We start from the raw sequence: 18,881 nt of genomic DNA, 5'->3' as shown, positions 1-18,881 counted from the left end.
TCCCTGAATATTACTGAACATATAATATTTACTCTATATTAACCATAATATGGTGCTCCTGGGCCCCAATCCAAAACCTGCAACAGTTCTTCCAGATACCATAGTACTGGTGTCTCCGTATGTGGCAAAGGAGCCTTTCGACCCCCTAAGGCACCAGGGATGGGTGTGAATGCTACCACTGCACTTCCCTACGACCCTGTAAATTTATTACAGGGAGGCCAGTGATGTCTTTATAGGCATTGTTAGCATGAGTGCAAGGTTCCCTATTAAAAGGATGTCACACTGGGGATAAAGCGCACACTTGGTCATCTACAGGGTTTATAGAGAGCACATCCCTCCCTTCACAACAAGCAAATAAAGGATTTTCAACCTCAATAAATCCTCTGACCGAGGTAGTTAAAAGTTCATTGTAAGTGGAATCTCCCACATTCCAAGCATCTCACATCACTGTGCGGGAATGAGCAGAGGCGGGGCAGTAGATTTACCTGCATTGTAACAGCTCCCCCTACAGGTAAAAAGCAGAACTGCATGACAAAAGCTAGTTCTCAGGAGTGGAGTGAAGCTCCTGGGCCCAAGGCAAAATCTATAACAGCCCCCCTACCAGGTGCCATTTATAATACTGGTGTTTTCTTAGGTGGTAGAGAGGCGTTTGGGCCAATGTACGACTGCCACCTCTGCTACCCGGTAGTGATGTCATGACTGTGCTATATGGAGCTATCTCACTATACAAATCAAAACTTCATCTCTGTCATTTATAGATCCCGACAGCATTATATCATCACATATGCACAGACGTGTCATATTCTGTATGATCCAGGTAACAGATTTGCATAGGGGATAACCCTATTGCAAGTATCTTATAAAATTGGGGATGACACCCTAAATGTACACAGACCCTAAATTAGATATAAATCCGTATTATTATCCAGAGCTACATCTTCACGGTTACTGCTTTTTCCTATTTGTGTCAGTCTTTACTATTTCTAGCATTCTATTCATGATCCAGGCAGCTTAGAATGAACTGTAATCTTTATCCCTGTCAGATAAAGCAGTGTGACAGTGCAAAGACTTATACTGTAATCCCCTGAAAATCCTTTAATATTTATTGAATACGGGATATATACACAATACAGGTGTTTTACTATTACGATTCATGACATCAGTCCGTGCCTCTTCATTGGCTGCACAACTACAAGTCTCAGCATGTGTGTACGTGTGTTAGATTCTATGCTGTTCAATAGCCATGAATTGCCGAGCTCTTAGGCCCCATGCACACGACCGTCAATACGGCCGTAATTATGGCCCCATTCAGTTCTATTGGCCGCTGATACCTTTCTGTATCGCTATGGATATGGGTGTCCGTGCCGTAAAACTGTGCCGGGGATTATGCAGCATGTCCGTTTTTTACGGGCCGTGCTCCTTTACTTTGAATGTGAGCACGGCTCAAAAATGTGGGTGCCATGAACTTCGGTGATAATTGCATGGCACCGAAACCAATATTTTAATTTAGTACATTACTCACACAATAGTAGTAACTTGTTTCCAAATTATTTAAGATTGATTGGAGTTGATTAGAATTTGCCTATGGAAATTTATACCGTAACTATGTCATGTCTGGAATCTACCACTAGAGGGCCTCAGACACAAAATGAAATTATTCGCAGCAGACACAAATAAGATACAAATAAGACTGAATTTCCTACCGGTCACTAAACCTGGTGCATAGCTATAGGGGGTGCAGCAGTAGCAGTCGCACCCAGGCTCTGTGCTTGAGGGGTCCCAAGGCCCCTCTGCTGAATGAGAAGACACCAGAAGTATAAATGGCACATGTTAAGTTGGTGTCCTCTAATAGATTTTGACCAGCGTCTGGGCCCCAAGTTAAGCCTCTGCACCACGCTATGTTTACTCAGCTCCTCCTAATTGATGATTGACCTTCAGCATAAACTATTATTTTCTCACTTGGTTCTTATGTTACTACTTCATTGCAATAAAAGCCTTGCATTGTGAAAATAGATGCATGGGTGCGATGCTCTGCTGACTTACAAAGTTCAAGGGCATGCAATGTCACAACCTTCTGCGTTTTCCCAGAACAAGGATGGACTAAGAGTGATCTTAGGCTCTAAGTGACCAAGAGGCTCCTCTGGCCTTCGGGCACTACCTTAAAAGGTAACTAAATGTTCAAAAAACTTCTGACATGTCATAGTGACATTTCAGAAGTCTTGCTTTCTGTTCGGCTATTCCCGGACAGCCGAGCAGTTGGTGTACGGACTCAGTAGAAAGTCTATGTGGCTCAGCGGTCACACGGGCGCTTCTGCCGCTTCGTTTTAGGGATCGGTGGGGGTCTTAGTGCTTAGAGCCCCAGCGATCAAAACTTCTGACTTGTCATTATGACATGTCAGAAGTTTGTTGGATGTTTAGTTACTCTTTAAAGGCTATGTACAACTTCGAAAGCAATTTTTACAACAAATAAAAATGTGTATCCGTGTGATTTCTGCAACTTTCTAATTAGTTTTTATTAAAAATTATTTTTACTTTTTGAGATACAGCTGCTTTGTGATCTGTATACAGAGCAGCTGTATTGTGTGCTGAGACCTGAACCCGTCCGTCCCGCTGACCTGACGGATTTAGGTCTCAGCGCTAGATACAGCTGTTCTGTATACAGATTACAAAGCAGCTGTATCTCAAAAAGTAAAAATTTTTTTTAATAAAAACTAATTAGAAAGTTGCACCAAACACACTGATAGACATTTTTATTAATAAAAATCTATTTAGAAGTTGTAGCCTTTAATGCCCGAATGGTTACACAATACCATGAAATATAGAAATTATTTTCTATCCAAGGAAGTACCCTCAATGCCCTCATGGTGAACACATACTGGCATAAGCCTGAGCATTGCAGTGGCATGAAATTGGTGACCATATAACAATTTTTGGAAAAAGGAGGGTCCAAATTGTGCACCATGTTGGAGAATACATCACACGCTACACTAGTATTATACCATGGCATACCCCTACTAGTATTATACACTGTGTATGTCTCTCTATCTGTGAAAACGATGGTTCACAATGCAAACAGCTGCGTACAGTGATCTCCCTACACAGGACTGTGGCATAAAATTTCCAGTAGTTTCAACATCAATCCCATAGTGAGCAAACAGCAGTGTAAACACTGGGGACCACCATATCATCACATCCACTGCACGTTTGTCCTGAAAGTACGTCATGAATGTTGTCACATGGTGAGGTAGCCCGAAAGGGGGTCCAGGGCACCATCATGCACCCATCACTGATTGTCACTGTCTATAGTTTTTGCATCCGTCCTTACTACTATATGCTGTAAAAAGTGCTCCCATTAGTGTTAATGTAGAAAAGACACAAATGTCCCGTTGATTTATTGAGATGTCCGTCTGTTTAGAGTCAAAATCTTATCTGTCCCCCTAAAAAACTGGAGAAAAGAATAAATACACCTGAGACAAGAATACCTTGCAAAAAATAAAAGATTTATTGACCACCATAAAAGTCGGAGAAACACCCTGTAACTAATATTCTTGTATGTGAAGAGACACGGGGGACAGGGGGTATACAGCGGGGATGCAGTATAAAACTGGTTGTGTCACTAGGCCACTGCTATGCCGGGTTCTGTCGGGGGTTTAGGCTCAGCGGACTTTTGTAGTAGCTGTAGGGAGAAGAAGGAGTGATGTTATTTTTCATTTTAGTATGCGCATTCATATTTTGCATTTTATTTTACATTCACAACTCTGGAAATTAGCTGTAATTATTGTATAATTAAAGCTGGACATACAGGACCCAATTTTTTGGTCGGAAACCTACAGTCGGGCAAGGATCAGAGACTGTATGGGTATGATAACGCCAGCTTCCAACCAAGAGCGTACCATAGAGGCTGCAATAGGGCCCATGGAGCATGGGGCAAACTCAGGTTAGCCCTCTTGCCTCCTCAAATGGCAGTGGGAATCATAGGAGGGGGCAAGCTCAGGCCATCGTGTTCTTCGATGGGGGGATGAATGGTACCATGACCCAACATAGAGGAAGGCTCAATCTCTTCTCTTATATGGACGCCCCAATCATGAGTCAATCACAGACCTTTTCTGTCCTTTCTTTTTTCCATAGAAAAAGGAGAGATCACATCTCTAGGCCCTTTTATACGGGCCAATGATTGGGCGAACGAACTCTCGTATGAATGCCCGTTCCCGATCATTGCCCTGTGTAAACATGGCAGCGATCAGCCGATGAACGAGCAAATGCTCATTCATCGGCTGATCGCATATTTTATACGGCCAAAAGAATGAACGCTTGTCGGCGGCACATCTCCCCGTGTAAACAATGGATTTGCTGCCGACAAGATGAACAAAACCTTCGTCCCCATACATTTCAACCATTGCTCCATGTAAATGTAGCTAAACGAGCGCCAATCAATGTGCTTTATTATCGATCGGCGGTCGTTACCAGTCAATAAATTTCCTGCCCGTGTATAACCACCATTACATGTCAGCAAATAAATGACAGGGTTGTCTGAGTTTAGTAAAAAGGGTGTACTAAAAAAATAGTGCCACTCTTGCCTAGGGGCTGTGTCTGGTATTGCAACTCAGCCCAATTCACTTGAATGGAGCTGAGCTGCAATACCATACACAGCCTGTAGACAAGAGTGGCACTGTTTCTGGGAAAATAACAAACAACCCTTTTGAGAGATAATATCTTGTATTAATATATTGCCATCTTCTTCTTTGTTGATGGTTTTAGACACATATATTGTCTATAAAGTGACACTTACATGTAGTGGAAGTGGTTGTGACTGTAGTTGATGAAGATCCGCCAGCTGTAGGAATCCTGGAAAGCAATATGTAACGTTAACATACAGAAATAATACATGGGGAGTGTCTCGTACTGTAGGAAAAGTTATAGGGGGATCTGTACTTAGATTGTAGAATACTCGATGGGGATTGGGGGATGAGCGGGTGGTAGAAAGGCATAAAAAAAACAAAGTTAAGCAGGGGTGGTGACTTATTCTATCAGCTTAGGTAAAAGTACCCCATCCCCCTCCACATGCCTTATGATGTCATAATATTACTATATATTTTATGGTTGTATTTTAAGGGTATGTTCACATGGCTTATTTTCAGCTGTTTTTCGGGCCGTAAACGCCTCAAAAAACGGCTGAAAATACTGAAGCTGAACGCCTCCAAATGTCTGCCCATTGATTTAAATGGAAAAAAGGGTTTTTCGTTCCGACGGGGCATCTTTTACCGGGCCGTTTGTAAAAACGGCTCGTAAAAAAACGCCCCGTAAAAAGAAGTGCATGTCATTTCTTGAGCCGTTTTTGGAGCCGTTTTTCATTGGGTCAATAGAAAAACAGCTCCAAAAACTGCCTGCAAAAAACGCCTCAAAAAACGCTTGATGCTTAAAAAACGGCTGAAAATCAGAGGCTCATTTCCCTTGATAACAGCTCCATATTTTACAGCCGTTTTTAGTTTGCCCTAAGTCTTCCTTGTTCTACTGTGGTTGTTATAGCCATGTCATGGCATGTGGTGGCCCTTGCCCAGCGAAGTGTCAGCAAAAAAAAGTATATCTAAATGCCATCTGCTGACAAGTGGCGAGCATAATGGTGGCATCTCCCTGGATCTGAATTGGATTTGTCCCTCGAAATGGACTATAATGTGGTATTACTAGACATGTATGGTCATGCATTAATGTAATATAATCTTCAGTAGGTGAATACTTTTGCATTCACTTCCATGGTGCCCCAGCTATTATACACTACAGACCCCAGTGGTGGTTACTATACAGGCCTCAAGTTTACAATGCAGGCCTCAATATGGCGGCTAGTATGGAATAGAAGATAAATGAGCAGCTAATATCAGAAGACAATTGTTCTGACACCTCATGGACATTGCGCCTCATCGTCCAGGACTTACTTCATGTCTTGACCATCCAACAGGTCTCTGTATTTGGCAATCTCTTGTTCCAGACGGGTCTTAACGTCCAAAAGCATCTTGTATTCGCTGCTCTGGAGCTCCAGCTGGCTTCTGATGTCTTGAAGTTCACACTGGATCTTGGATATAACCTCCTGAAGTTGTGACAACTGTGCGCAGTAACGTCCTTCTGTTTCCGCCAAGGAGGACTCAAGGGCTGATTTCTGTGCATGACAAAGATGGTTTATTAGGGAATTCTAGGCCTACAGAATCAAGTCTTGTAATATCAATGCCTTCTGAGAATCATATTGTACACGTGATCTAGTAGTGTCCTACAAAGGTTTACCTATATGGTCACAGTGGCATCAATTCACAATTAAAAAATAATCTTCCACACCCCCTATAGTCTGACCCCTAATAAAAAGCTTACAGATATGTCTCCTGAAATACTCCTACCCGACTGGCCACACATGTCCATATAACATGCACATATAATAAATACAAATCAACCCGTGTCCTCTGTTCTTCACCTCTGCCATCTCCAGAATGGCTTCTGCATCTACTGTTCTGAAAGGGTGTATAGCAACTTTAAGTGTTAGCAATATATTAATTGTTGTAGGCACTTGTATATGTTCTCTATATGGCACTATTATATAGGCACGGCATGGTGATGTATGGCACTACTATATGTTCACTGTATGGCACTTTTATATACATTAAGTGTTGTATGATACATTAAATGTTTTATGACACTAGTATATATACTCTGGATGGCACTATTACTATTATATAGGCACTGCCTGGAGATATATTAAGTGTTGTATGGCACTATTATATATTCATTGTATGGCACTATTATATACACTAAGTGTTGCATGATACATTAATTGTATGGCATTATTATATATTCACTGTATGGCACTATTATATAGGCACTGCATGGTGATATATTAAGTATTGTATGGCACTATTATATGTTCACTGTATGGCACTATTATTTACGTTAAGTGTTGTATGGCACTATTATATGTTCACTGTATGGCACTATTATTTACGTTGTGTTGTATGGCACTACCATATATTCACTGTATGGCACTATTATATAGACACTGCAATGTGATATATTAAGTGTTGAATGGCACTATTATATATTCACTGTATAGCACTAATATATAGGCACAGCAATATGTTAAAGAGGTTCTCCGCTTTGACAATAAGATCACAAAGTGTCCCCCATCTGGGACCCCCAACAATTAGCTGTAATCTGTGGAGAAACATGGCGGTAAGTGTTAAAGTTCCCTACAGTGCCAACACAGGGAAAATTGAAGCATTACACACTGCTTATTCATATATATTAGTTGTGTGTTATGCAGAACAGGACAGGTCCTCCAGAGAGAGACGCTCTTTGTAGCCGTTCTCCAGTCTGAGGATCCTGAATACGTAACCCCCTCTATTAAGTCAGAATTTCCTAATAGGGTGTATGAGAATGGGTTTTCTAAACTGAACAACCCCTTTAAGTGTTATATGGCACTGTTATATGTTCACTGTATGGTACTACCAAATAGGTCCTGTATGGGGATATATTAAGTGTTATATGGCACTATTATATGTACACTGTATGACACTATTATATAGTCACTGTATGGTGATATCTTAAATGTTGTTTGGCACTATTATTTGTACACTGTATGGCACTGTTATATAGGCACTGTATGGTGATATTTTAAGCGTCGTATGGCACTATTATTTATGTAGTATTATGGCAGTTTCATTCTCTGTTTCCCTTATCACAAAAAAAGACCCCAATGCATATGTTGCAGAAGGGCTTCCACAGACTGTCTTCGAGTCCTGCCCCATGCTAGCATAATTCAGTAAAACTATGAATACACACTAGATTGTTTTGCTATATTATTCTTTTTTTATCAAGACATTTTGGTGAGTGTTCAAATGTGTGGAAAAAAACAATCACATCCAATTCTATTAGGTGATTTCTACAAAACGTTGATGTGAATGGCAACAGTCATTTGTGCTACAGGTTAATGCATATAGATAAACCCAAGGTAAGATACCAACCTTCTGAAGGACTATTCAGATTATGAATCAGTTACTGTCCAAATGGGTTAGATTTTGATATTAGCAAATATCGGTCAAGGTTAACATAGGTTTGAGTTATACGGATGCGGATTGTCTTCAGTGGAGTCAACTATACTTCTTCACTTACCATACTGAGCTGAGACTGCAACTCTATCTCCAAACTCTGTAGTGTGTGCTTCAGGTTTGTGATTTCTGATTTAGACGTTTGGACCTCTTGACTTCCACTGACAACCTGTACTTGCAGTTCCCTCGTCTAAAACATAAAATAACATAAAAAGAAGATTATTACTGATCTGACATTCATTTGAGCACCTACGGGATTAACATAAATAGAAGGGATTACAATAAACTGTTTGAAATCTCTAAAGTTGCTACCTGATATGCAACTATTAGTAATTGTTGTTCAACCGACCTTAGAAAAAAAGTATTTATGGATTATTTATTTAGGTAGATCGTAATTGAAACCTGAAGGAATCAATGTCTTAGTTACATCACCTAGTGCCATTTCTAACACAAGGTAGGACATGTTCCCCATACAATCTAGATTTGCTTTTTAGTTCTCCAAGCTCACCTGGGCCAGGAACCGTTCTTCAGCTTCTTGCTGGTATTTGGCAGACAACTTCTCATAATCAGCTCTCATGTCAGTCAGAACCTTGCTTAGATCAATACCAGGAGCAGCGTTCATCTCAACGTTGACCGTTCCACTGACTTGGCCTTGCAATCCCTTCATCTCCTATAAGATAATTCCATAATTTGGTCTACTGGATTCCATCATCTACATTACAATGCTGTAAGAACAATGACTTGGTATCTCACCTCCTCATGGTTCTTCTTCAGGTAGGCAAGTTCTTCAGTTAGGCTTTCAATCTGACTCTCAAGGTCAGACTTGGACAAGGTCAGCTCATCAAGGACCCTGCGGAGGCCATTGATATCAGCTTCCACACTCTGGCGGAGAACCAGCTCATTCTCATACCTGCAAACCAACAAAAGTTGTAGAGACTGAATAGATATATCAGTATTCACAAACTATAGTAAGTCGTGTACTTGATTAAAGCTACAAATATGTTTATTGGTCTGAGAACTCAACTTTTAATGGGACTTTGTTATGGAGCCCATATGGGAACCAAATTTGGAAATGTCATACCAACAAGGTGCATAGAACTACAAAAGCATACTTTGGACTTGAAGTTGTCTAAATTGGCCTGGAATACATGACCAATACTTACTTGAGTCTGAAGTCATCTGTCGTAAGTCTTGTGTTGTCGATGGCCAAGATCACTTTGTGATTGTCAATTTGGGCAGCGAGGATCTGTAGATTGTAATATAATAACCTTGAGTAACCACATTGTAACATATGATACACTTATAGTATTAGTGTTGTAACATGATGTTATAAAATAAATAAGAACATGACTTCAATGTATTTCAATGTGATCATGAGAGAAGATGTCATCTGCTCATCAGGCAGTGTACCCAAAAACCAAACAATCGGATATTTTCTCACTTATAATAGTATTTGGAAACCTTATTGGCACATTTGAGTTATTTTTGTATGTCATCTAACTTGTAGTTTAGGTTTTAGCTCATTTTAATCCATATTTTTCATGCGTGCATGCAATGGCAGGAGTAATAAATACCTATTGTCTCTATCAAATACAGGTAAATAAGTAAAATACCATGTCTGTAATAGTAAGCTCCTTCTTGGAAAGTTTTAGTTCTCAGGCTGCTAACGTATCAAAATTGCCTTTAACTGCTATACTGTTTTACTGCCTTAAGGACATGAGGGATGGGTTGTCACACGATCGGCCAATTTTTGTGCTACGACAAAAAGAGAACCTTAAGCCTGGTCTCATATTACACAATACATTTTTTTCATACCTACACAAAGTTTATTTTTATATTACATTTGTAGCCCTTGGTACCCAGGTTATATATACAACTGTGGATGAGTACTATGGAAGTTGTAGACCAGACAATGGACATGTCTTACTTAATTTTTTACCCACAAATCTTCTGTTTCTTCTAATGTATAAAGTGTTTAGACACCTCCAATGCCAGTGGCGTAGCTATGGGAAGCTGGTAGGGCATGAGCTGGATGCCAGGAGGGTGCCAACAAGCCACTCTGACTTGGCCGGAGTATGTAAATATAGGGCTGGGACAGAAAAACTGAATATATGCCCCAGGTAAAGGAAATCCGAGCTATGGCTCTGCCAATGGTGTAAATGCCATACCTGTGGCTCCTACTGGATCCAGTGAGCTGGGGGCTAACCTCAGCTCCTTCCTTCTTGGTCATATGAACCTAAGGAGGCTTCTCCTAATCCTCAGACATTGTACCTCAAGTAAACAAGTAAGGGTTGGTCTGATCTAAGGGTCACAAAGATTCTTCAGAAATGCTAGTGTGAACCAGTACCAGAAAGGGAGTCCAATTTCGAGTTTTGCTATAGGGCACGTTCTCCTCTGTATAAGCCTCTGGACATTGCACTTGACAGAGTACAACACTATCATAATGCATTGCAAAAAGGTGTGTTTGATACTTCACCCCGCAAGGCACAATTTCTCAATAGAATCATTTGTACTCTTTGAAAGGTATGGCAAATTTATTGCCAGATTGGGCTCTGTTCCATCTTGTTTCAGATTGACTGCAGCTAATATCTACAGAAGTGTAAACTCTTTTAATATCGCCAGTTTATGTTGCACTTGATCTTCATTCCTTCAAGGGTTTGTAAAATGTTGCCTATAATCTTCGAGCACAGAAAAATATAGCACCATAACTTAGTCAACCTGAATTGATGAAACTCAGAAGATTTGGGATGAAGGAATCTCTTACCATAGTTTAGTTTTAATTGTATCATTATATTGATACAGATGGAGACAGAAAATGTGACCACAGTTTCCATGTTGTATCATTGGAGCATTGACACATAACTATTGATACCAGTGCTGAAGTACTGAAAGTGTTAATAGTTCAGAACATAGTTATTGAAGAATGAAATCAGAATCAACAAGCTTCTTTGTTTGACCTCTCCTAAGACTTATTCTTCCGTTGTGCATATTCAGGATGCTAGATGTGGCCCTAAGATGCCAGGCGTACCATGTGGAAAATGTATAGGGCCAAATTTGGAAAAACAAATCTGTTTAACTGGATAAAATAAGAACATTGTACATATAGAAGACAGTTCAAACTTATTTCTTCTACAAGGAATAGATCTTTCAAGGTGAACAGGACAACCTACCTTAGCACGAAGATCTTCGATGGTCTTAAAGTATTGGCTGTAGTCTGCTTCCTTGCTAACGGGGCTCTGCTTATCATACCATTCCCGAATCTTTTTCTCCAGTTCCGCATTAGATTCTTCCAAAGCGTGCACCTTGTCCAGATAGTTGGCCAAACGATCATTTAGGTTCTGCATGGTCATCTTCTCATTGCCAGAAAGAAGGCCCTCTCCTTGGTTAAAGCCTCCACCAAAGCCAGCTCCACCACCAAAACTAGCTCCACCACCAAAGCCAGCACCACCACCATAGTTAGCCCCACCACCATAGCCAGCACCACCACCATAGCCAGCACCACCACCATAGCCAGCACCACCACCATAGCCAGCTCCACCACCATAGCCAGCCCCACCACCAAAGCCAGCTCCTGCTGCACCACCATAGCCACCATCAAAACCAGCACCTAAATTGCCACCACCAAAATCTCCAACCTGGCAGAAACCTGCATTTCCACCACCATAATTTCCCCCTGCTCCACTTGAAGCATATTTAGAAAAAGACACAGAGTTCTTTGAGCCAACTCCCCGTCCACCAGCTACAGACCCAGTTGATGCCCTATAGGAAGATGATGAAGAGTTATAAGCCATGACTACAAGCAGTAGATGATCCAAAGCCAATGAACTAGTGACTAACACAGCCTGTTCTAGCAGATCATGTCCTGCACCCCACTAGTCTCCTTATAAATAGTTTTCAATGGGTGTCACCTTACAGATCCTAATTAATATTCACTACGTGTCTGCCAGGAGTGAAGTACATGCCAATAATGAATTGATTGGTCTCATGTTTTTTTCTGCAATATTTTCCTTCTTGGATACAGTTGACAGACAACTTTCACGGTCGATGTTTTTTTTTTTCTTTTGTTTATTTTCACAAACCTATAATTTAGGTAGGGAGGATTCCTGCAGGTACTGACGGCTACGTATCACACAATGACATCTCACTGAACTTCTCCGAAGGATCAATCCACCCACATCACTAACTCAGCAGAGAGCAGAATAAACTCAAGCAATCTTAATAGTAATACACCTTAGAAGAATACCTGGTGTATAAATGTAAAGGGTAAATGTACCTTTAATGGACTTACACTAATATATATGGACATGATTGGAATTGCTCCCAATACATAGCTAGACGGAAGTCAAATAACCAGCTATTGCCCTGCAACAGCAAAATTTAGAATTTAAAATATTGGCATGAAGAATATAAAAGGGATACCTGATACCTGGTTTTTGAAAAAAAACTATCTTAAATACCCTATTTATGCATTTTGAGTTAATAGTGTGGGGGGGGGGACAAATTCAGAATCTCCATCACTTAGCCAGAGCAGTGAGCAGCTACAAAAGAGAATCTCTCTCTGGAGGACCCAGCACAGCTCATTGACTTCAATAGGTACCATGCAATGCTTAATTTCTCCTGCTGTGGTGCTGTTGGGGAATTGAACACTTGCTGCCGGGCTCCGCTGCAGGTTATGAGCTGTTATCGTCATATTTTTGGGGTCCCTTCTAACAATAAGGCATTGTCCAAAGCAGACAACCCCTTTAAGTTCTGTATAACACCCACACACAGCTGAGGAAATTATTTTGGAGCCCAAACTACTTACTTTTAAATAATTTCCCTAGATCCAATGACATCACTGAGGAGTAAAATTAATAAAAGAATAAGGAGTCAATGAATTTACCGGGGATCAGTCACATCCACAATGTCCTTTGTGCCTCGATGATGTCACTGGTCCTCCTGACTTCCCAGAAAATGTCATCAGCACTTTATTGAATAACGGCTGTGCTCCTCTCATCAGGGGCGGACATATACCTGTAATATGTGTAACCAGTGAAGCTGCACAGGTGCCCTTCAGGCAAGGTTTCCCACCGCAATAGTGCTTCCTACTGTCTACTGGGTCACATGTAAGGAGCTACACTCATTCCCATCCATGCCATTCATATTAGCAATTTTCTAGATTGCCATGAATGAGGTGGTCTATGGCTGGCACCCCACTGTCATCAAAACAAGGGACCTTAGAGTGTTCTTGCACAGGGGCCCTCTTTTGTCAGTGTCGGCCCCTGGATCTCATGGTTACTACCATATACTGCTGTAATAATACCAACATATAGTAACCAAATAATAGTTTATACACAAAGTAATCTAATACCAGTGCTATACAATGTAAAAATTATACTGTCATGGTGGTCGCAGACCTCACGTTCTAGGCTACCAGTGGGCTCCTTTTCAGCAGAGACAGGAGCACAGGTTGCCCACCTATAAGTCCAGCCCTGAGTGGATGGTGGCGAGAACTACAACTCTTAGCATGCCGGGAGTACGTGCTGGAAGTAGTTTTGCCACGTCTAGGGAGCCACAGGTTGGAGACTTTTGCTTCTACACCTTACATGGTTCTTTTTGCAAACATCCAGCTATAGTGTTTATGGACTTACCAAATACTTCTTGGGATCCTTCAGCTACTATAAATTTGTATTATAGGAATGAACAAGACTTACAGTGTCATATTTGCCTCCTGGCTGTTACGTTATAATCAGATAATTTCCTTCTTTCATCTCCTCTCACATTACATTCTCCAGGAATAAGAGGAGCCACATGGATAATAAGCAGTGGAAGCTCAGATTTTTCCTATTGAATGAGGGTTGGAAGAATTAAAGAGGCTCTGTCACCAGATTTTGCCACCCCTATCTGCTATTGCAGCAGATAGGCGCTGCAATGTAAATTACAGTAACGTTTTTATTTTTAAAAAACAAGCATCTTTGGCCAAGTTATGACCATTTTTGTATTTATGCAAATGAGGCTTGCAAAAGTCCAAGTGGGCGTGTTTAAAGTAAAAGTCCAACTGGGCGTGTATTATGTGCGTACATCGGGGCGTTTTTAATACTTTTACTAGCTGGGCGTTGTGTATAGAAGTATCATCCACTTCTCTTCAGAACTCCCAGCTTCTGGCAGTGCAGACACACAGCGTGTTCTCGAGAGATCACGCTGTGACGTCACTCACAGGTCCTGCATCGTGTCGGACGAGCCAGGACAGATCGGCACCAGAGGCTACAGTTGATTCTGCAGCAGAATCAGCGTTTGCAGGTAAGTCGATGTAGCTACTTACCTGCAAACGCTGATGCTGCTGCAGAATCAACTGTAGCCTCTGGTGCCGATGTGGCCGACACGATGCAGGACCTGGAGCCGGAAGTGAGTGACGTCACAGCGTGATCTCTCGAGAACACGCTGTGTCTGCACTGCCAGAAGCTGGGCGTTGTGTAGAGAAGTGGATGATACTTCTCGTCAGAACGCCCAGCTAGTAAAAGTAGTAAACATGCCCGATGTACGCACATAATACACGCCCAGTTGGACTTTTACTTTAAACACGCCCACTTGGACTTTTGCATCCCTCATTTGCATAAATACAAAAATGGTCATAACTTGGCCAAAAATGCTCGTTTTTTAAAAATAAAAACGTTACTGTAATCTACATTGCAGCGCCGATCTGCTGCAATAGCAGATAGGGGTTGCAAAATCTGGTGACAGAGCCTCTTTAACTAACGCAGGTCCTAACCCCAAAACAGCCATAATCTGGAAAGACAAAGCATCAAAACAAACAGTCCTCTATCAGAGTATCTGTCTTATACTCTGTTCACATCCAAAGCTGCATTCAACATTTGGAAGGTATCCTGTTGCATGCACTCATGTTTCTGCAGGCTTCTTTGCATTTGGTGTCTATTTAACACATGATCTGCTATGGTGCATTCTGTGAGTTTACTCCAAACACTTTACGGTGGTCTGAGGTGGGAAAAAGCATTCAGCACCTGAGTGTAGTGCATTAAAAAAAAAAATGGCCTACACCTTTGGAAAGAATCCCAAATGATGGGACCTTCAAAATCCCTGATGCTTTGTGAATACTGCACTTTACTGTTTTGTACGAATTTCATATATTTTCTTCCATTTACTGTATATTTATAGCTGCTTACAAATTCTGCCGGTTACCATTGGAAACAGACAGCAGTTTATCTCCACTCCGCTGTCAGACATGTGACCCAACAGCTTAGCTCTAACGGTGTAACTATTATCTGACCTCCCACAATGCACTGCTCACTTGTAACAGGAAACGAGTAAAAATTCTGAATCTAGCTGTAAATATGAATGGCAAAATAAGAAAAAGCTGCTACCATAATGGTCGGGGGGCCAAGTTTGATCTTCGGTATCGGGTTTTCTCCTCTTGACAGCCTCTTTCTATGTGTCCTAATTACAAAGACCTTGGTCATTATTAGACTATGTTCACACAGTAAACGAAAAACGGATGTAAAATATGGAGCTGTGTTCAAGGGAAAACAGTCTCTGATTTTCAGCCGTTGTTTATGCATCAAGCGTTTTTTGATGCGTTTTTTATGGACGTTTTTGGAGCTGTTTTTCTATTGAAACAATGAAAAACGGCTCAAAAAAATGGCTGAAGAAGTGACATGCACTTCTTTTTTACGGGGAGTTTTCTTACGCGCCGTTTTTACAAACGACGTAACAAAACGCCCATGAGAAAGAAACGCCATTTTTCCCATTGAAATCAATTGGCAGATGTTTGTAGATGTCCAGCCTCCGTATTTTTAGACATTTTTCGAGACGTTTCCCCCCCGAAAAACAGCTGAAAATAGGCCGTGTGAACATACCCTTATACCTACTACACATATAGCACCCCTTACCACATGACAGAGTGCATATATCTCCCGTCCTATTTTATGAGCAGTTGTGGACAACCATTGAACAGGATATGCTTCAATCTCATAGGTCATTGTCCCTGTCATGAATTTTTTTTTAATCATATTTCTTTTAATATGATATTAACATAAATTTTATTTATTTGTGTTCTCATGTTCTACTTTTTACATTGTTCTTACTTTTACGTCTCTATGGGGCTGCCATTTTTTTTTCATCTCTGTATTTGTCGATTAACGACACATACAGAGATGGAATACGGCACATACAACCCCATAGAGAATGCGAACGGGAGCCGTTCCATTCTCAGAAGCGTACGCCGTCCGTGTGGGAACGGTGCATGCGCCGCTCCAACACAGACCAAAATGAAGCTCGTTCGCAGAGCCAAATCCGGCGCCATTTTCATGTGGACCGGAAGCCGCTGCTGGACAGTCAGATGACTACTTCCGGCCAGGGCTTCCGGCCATATGTTCAGGCGCAAGGAATAGGAGCGTAGACCAGCGGAGGCGGCAGGTAATTTATGTTCGTGTATGTGAGGTGTGTATTATGATTATGTATGTTCGTGTGATACTGTCTGCTGAGCCCTGTATCTAATCCACCTACACTGTGCAGTCGCTCAGAAAATGGCGGCACACAGTGTAGAAGGTTTGAAGATTCAAACCCTTCCTTCTCCTGGCATTAGCCAGAAGAAGGGAGGGGGGATTGTGTGAGGACACTAGAGAGAGTGTGTCCACCCCAAATTTGCAGCATAAAGCAATGAGGTTCCTTTACCACAGTGACCATGCTGCAATTTTGGGAACTGCTCCCTCTAGTGCCCAGCACATGGAAATGTTATAAATTAGAATCTAATTTATAATATTTCCTGACTTGTTAAAAAATTGAAAAAATTAAAACAATGTGTAATCACTTAAATAATAATTGTTTAACTGAGAAAAAAAAATTTCTAGCGACACATTCCCTTTAAGGGAACTTTTGTCTGGCAAACAGCAAAGGCCCATGTGCCCTCTTGATACATGAGCATGCACTGTCTGACAGAAACCTGATCGCCTACATGCAAAGGTGTAGCTATGAGGTGTTCAGAAGTAGCGGTCGCACCCAGTCATGGTCACTGAGGGGGGTCATAGACCCCTCTACCACAAAAGAAAACACCAGTATTTTAAATGGCACATAATAGGTGGTCGGCCTATCCATTGGGGCCCAGCAGCTCCTTGCCACATTTGTTACCTTGCTCTCTCGAGAACCTAAGTAAATAGCCTTGGCTTCTTCATTTGATGGGTAACAAGGAACATCTTACCCTCTCAGCAAATCCTAAGCCTAGGCTTTCCTTGTTTCTATCCTGCAGTGAGTTCATTGTGGTCAGACTACTGTCAATGAGGCCATTGTGTTGCAGTATGAGTCAGCCTGTATGATATAATGGCTGCAGAACTTGCTCTGCACTGACAAATCTCACAGTCATCTAGCAAAAAAGTGTGCAATATTAATCTCAATGCAACTTGTACGTTTCCTGAGTGACTCTTGACAACCTAAGTACAATAAATTTCCATACACATAGTCAGGGGTGGATTGATTTGACGGACAATAGGGTGGTCAGTGCCTGAAGGTCTCAAAATAGTAGGAGGGCCACAAGATCCTCAAAACCTGTCAGGCAATGTACCACTGAAACTGATCTTGGAACAGAAAATCTTTTGCTCCACTATCAGTCATTGAGCAGACAACACTCTTGATGCTTAAGAGCACTGGATGTCACCATGAAACCACCACCACAACGTCTTAGTCACCTGAGTCCAGCAGAAGGACACTAGTCATAGCTTTATTCTCCTTCCACATCACCTTCTGGAGACCAGAGAGACTCATAATGCACCATAACTGTAAAAATGACAGTACCCCCTAACAGTGTAAGCTACAGTGCCCTTATAGCAAAATAGGTAGCTTCTCCTTTCTGTATCGTATGGCATGGAGTGGTCTTCCCGGTAAAAGGGATCTATGGTTGGTCACTTCTGTGGTAGTCTACCCACCACCTCAACCATAGGCATTACAGAATATTACCAGTTCCCTAGTGGACATCATCAAATGCTGTCTATCACTATATACCCTATTGGAGACCTGGGAATAATATCTATGCCGACTAGACATCAGGGAGTATACCCTAAGCCCTTCTGTGCCTACTCTTTGAACACCCCCCCCCCCCCCCATTCATCGGACAACATGACATATTACCTACCTCAATCCTAACTCTAAACTTGACTCCACACATTATCACTAACAACTTGGTGCAGCTTTTTCTATAATGTTTTTAAGTCATGTAGAGATATTTCACTAGAGTCCAGACTATACATACAAATTATATCTATATATACAGAAATCAGAATAAATGAATTGGAAAATGATCATTTTAAACTATGGAATGACGTATGTTTCAGACATAATTATTTCACACTACCTAGTACAAGGGTGTATGTACTATAGAGCAGGGGCCTATATCAGGGGGCTACTCAGGCATGTGTCCCAGGTGGTGGGAGTCACATGGGTGCCAACAGGCCTCTTTGCCTTGGGTAGGGTATTTAGATACAGGGCTAGGGCAGCAAACGAAACCTTTGCCCCCCGGTGAAGTAAAGCCTAACTATGGCTCTGTGTCTGCTGTGCTGCCCTTGAAGACCATTGCTTAGGTTAGCTCCAGCTTTATATTTGCATACATATATACAAGGATCCCCTCCATAGACACCAAGATGTGTTAAAACAAGAATGGGGAGGGGGTAAGGCCAAGAGTCAACCTGCCCTTCCCTACCAAACTGGATTGGATCAAGTAGAGCCCGTCCTAAAATGGAATGGGCGAGAGTGAGGGGGTATAAAGGAGGGTGCCAAGAGTGGGCCCTGTTTTGTCTATGTTGTGGGGCCACTTCT

General features: G+C 41.6%; 1 protein-coding gene across 1 annotated transcript; it reads right to left on the bottom strand.

The window, feature by feature from the left end:
- Nucleotides 1-3,513: 3,513 nt before the first annotated feature.
- Nucleotides 3,514-11,875, bottom strand: LOC142666029 (keratin, type I cytoskeletal 19-like). Its single transcript, XM_075845897.1, has 8 exons — nt 11,255-11,875; nt 9,248-9,330; nt 8,838-8,994; nt 8,593-8,754; nt 8,149-8,274; nt 5,931-6,151; nt 4,790-4,845; nt 3,514-3,676 (listed from the first exon to the last, which is right to left on the bottom strand). The coding sequence occupies exons 1-8, from the start codon at nt 11,873-11,875 to the stop codon at nt 3,657-3,659; spliced, it is 1,446 nt and encodes a 481-aa protein (XP_075702012.1). The 3' UTR covers nt 3,514-3,656.
- Nucleotides 11,876-18,881: the final 7,006 nt, after the last annotated feature.

The sequence above is a fragment of the Rhinoderma darwinii genome, chromosome 13 (genome assembly GCF_050947455.1).
Source record: "Rhinoderma darwinii isolate aRhiDar2 chromosome 13, aRhiDar2.hap1, whole genome shotgun sequence".
Classification (NCBI taxonomy): domain Eukaryota; kingdom Metazoa; phylum Chordata; class Amphibia; order Anura; family Rhinodermatidae; genus Rhinoderma; species Rhinoderma darwinii.
This window is presented reverse-complemented; position numbering and strand designations above follow the sequence as displayed.

Bases quoted from the DNA above. Each gene is read 5' to 3' on its own strand.
- LOC142666029 (XM_075845897.1), bottom strand. From the start codon at position 11,875: ATGGCTTATAACTCTTCATCATCTTCCTATAGGGCATCAACTGGGTCT. The intron at 8,995-9,247 runs GTAAGTATTGGT...GTTGGTTTGCAG, and splicing joins ACAGATGACTTCAGACTCAA to GTATGAGAATGAGCTGGTTC. The intron at 8,275-8,592 runs GTGAGCTTGGAG...TTTATGTTTTAG, and splicing joins AAGAACGGTTCCTGGCCCAG to ACGAGGGAACTGCAAGTACA.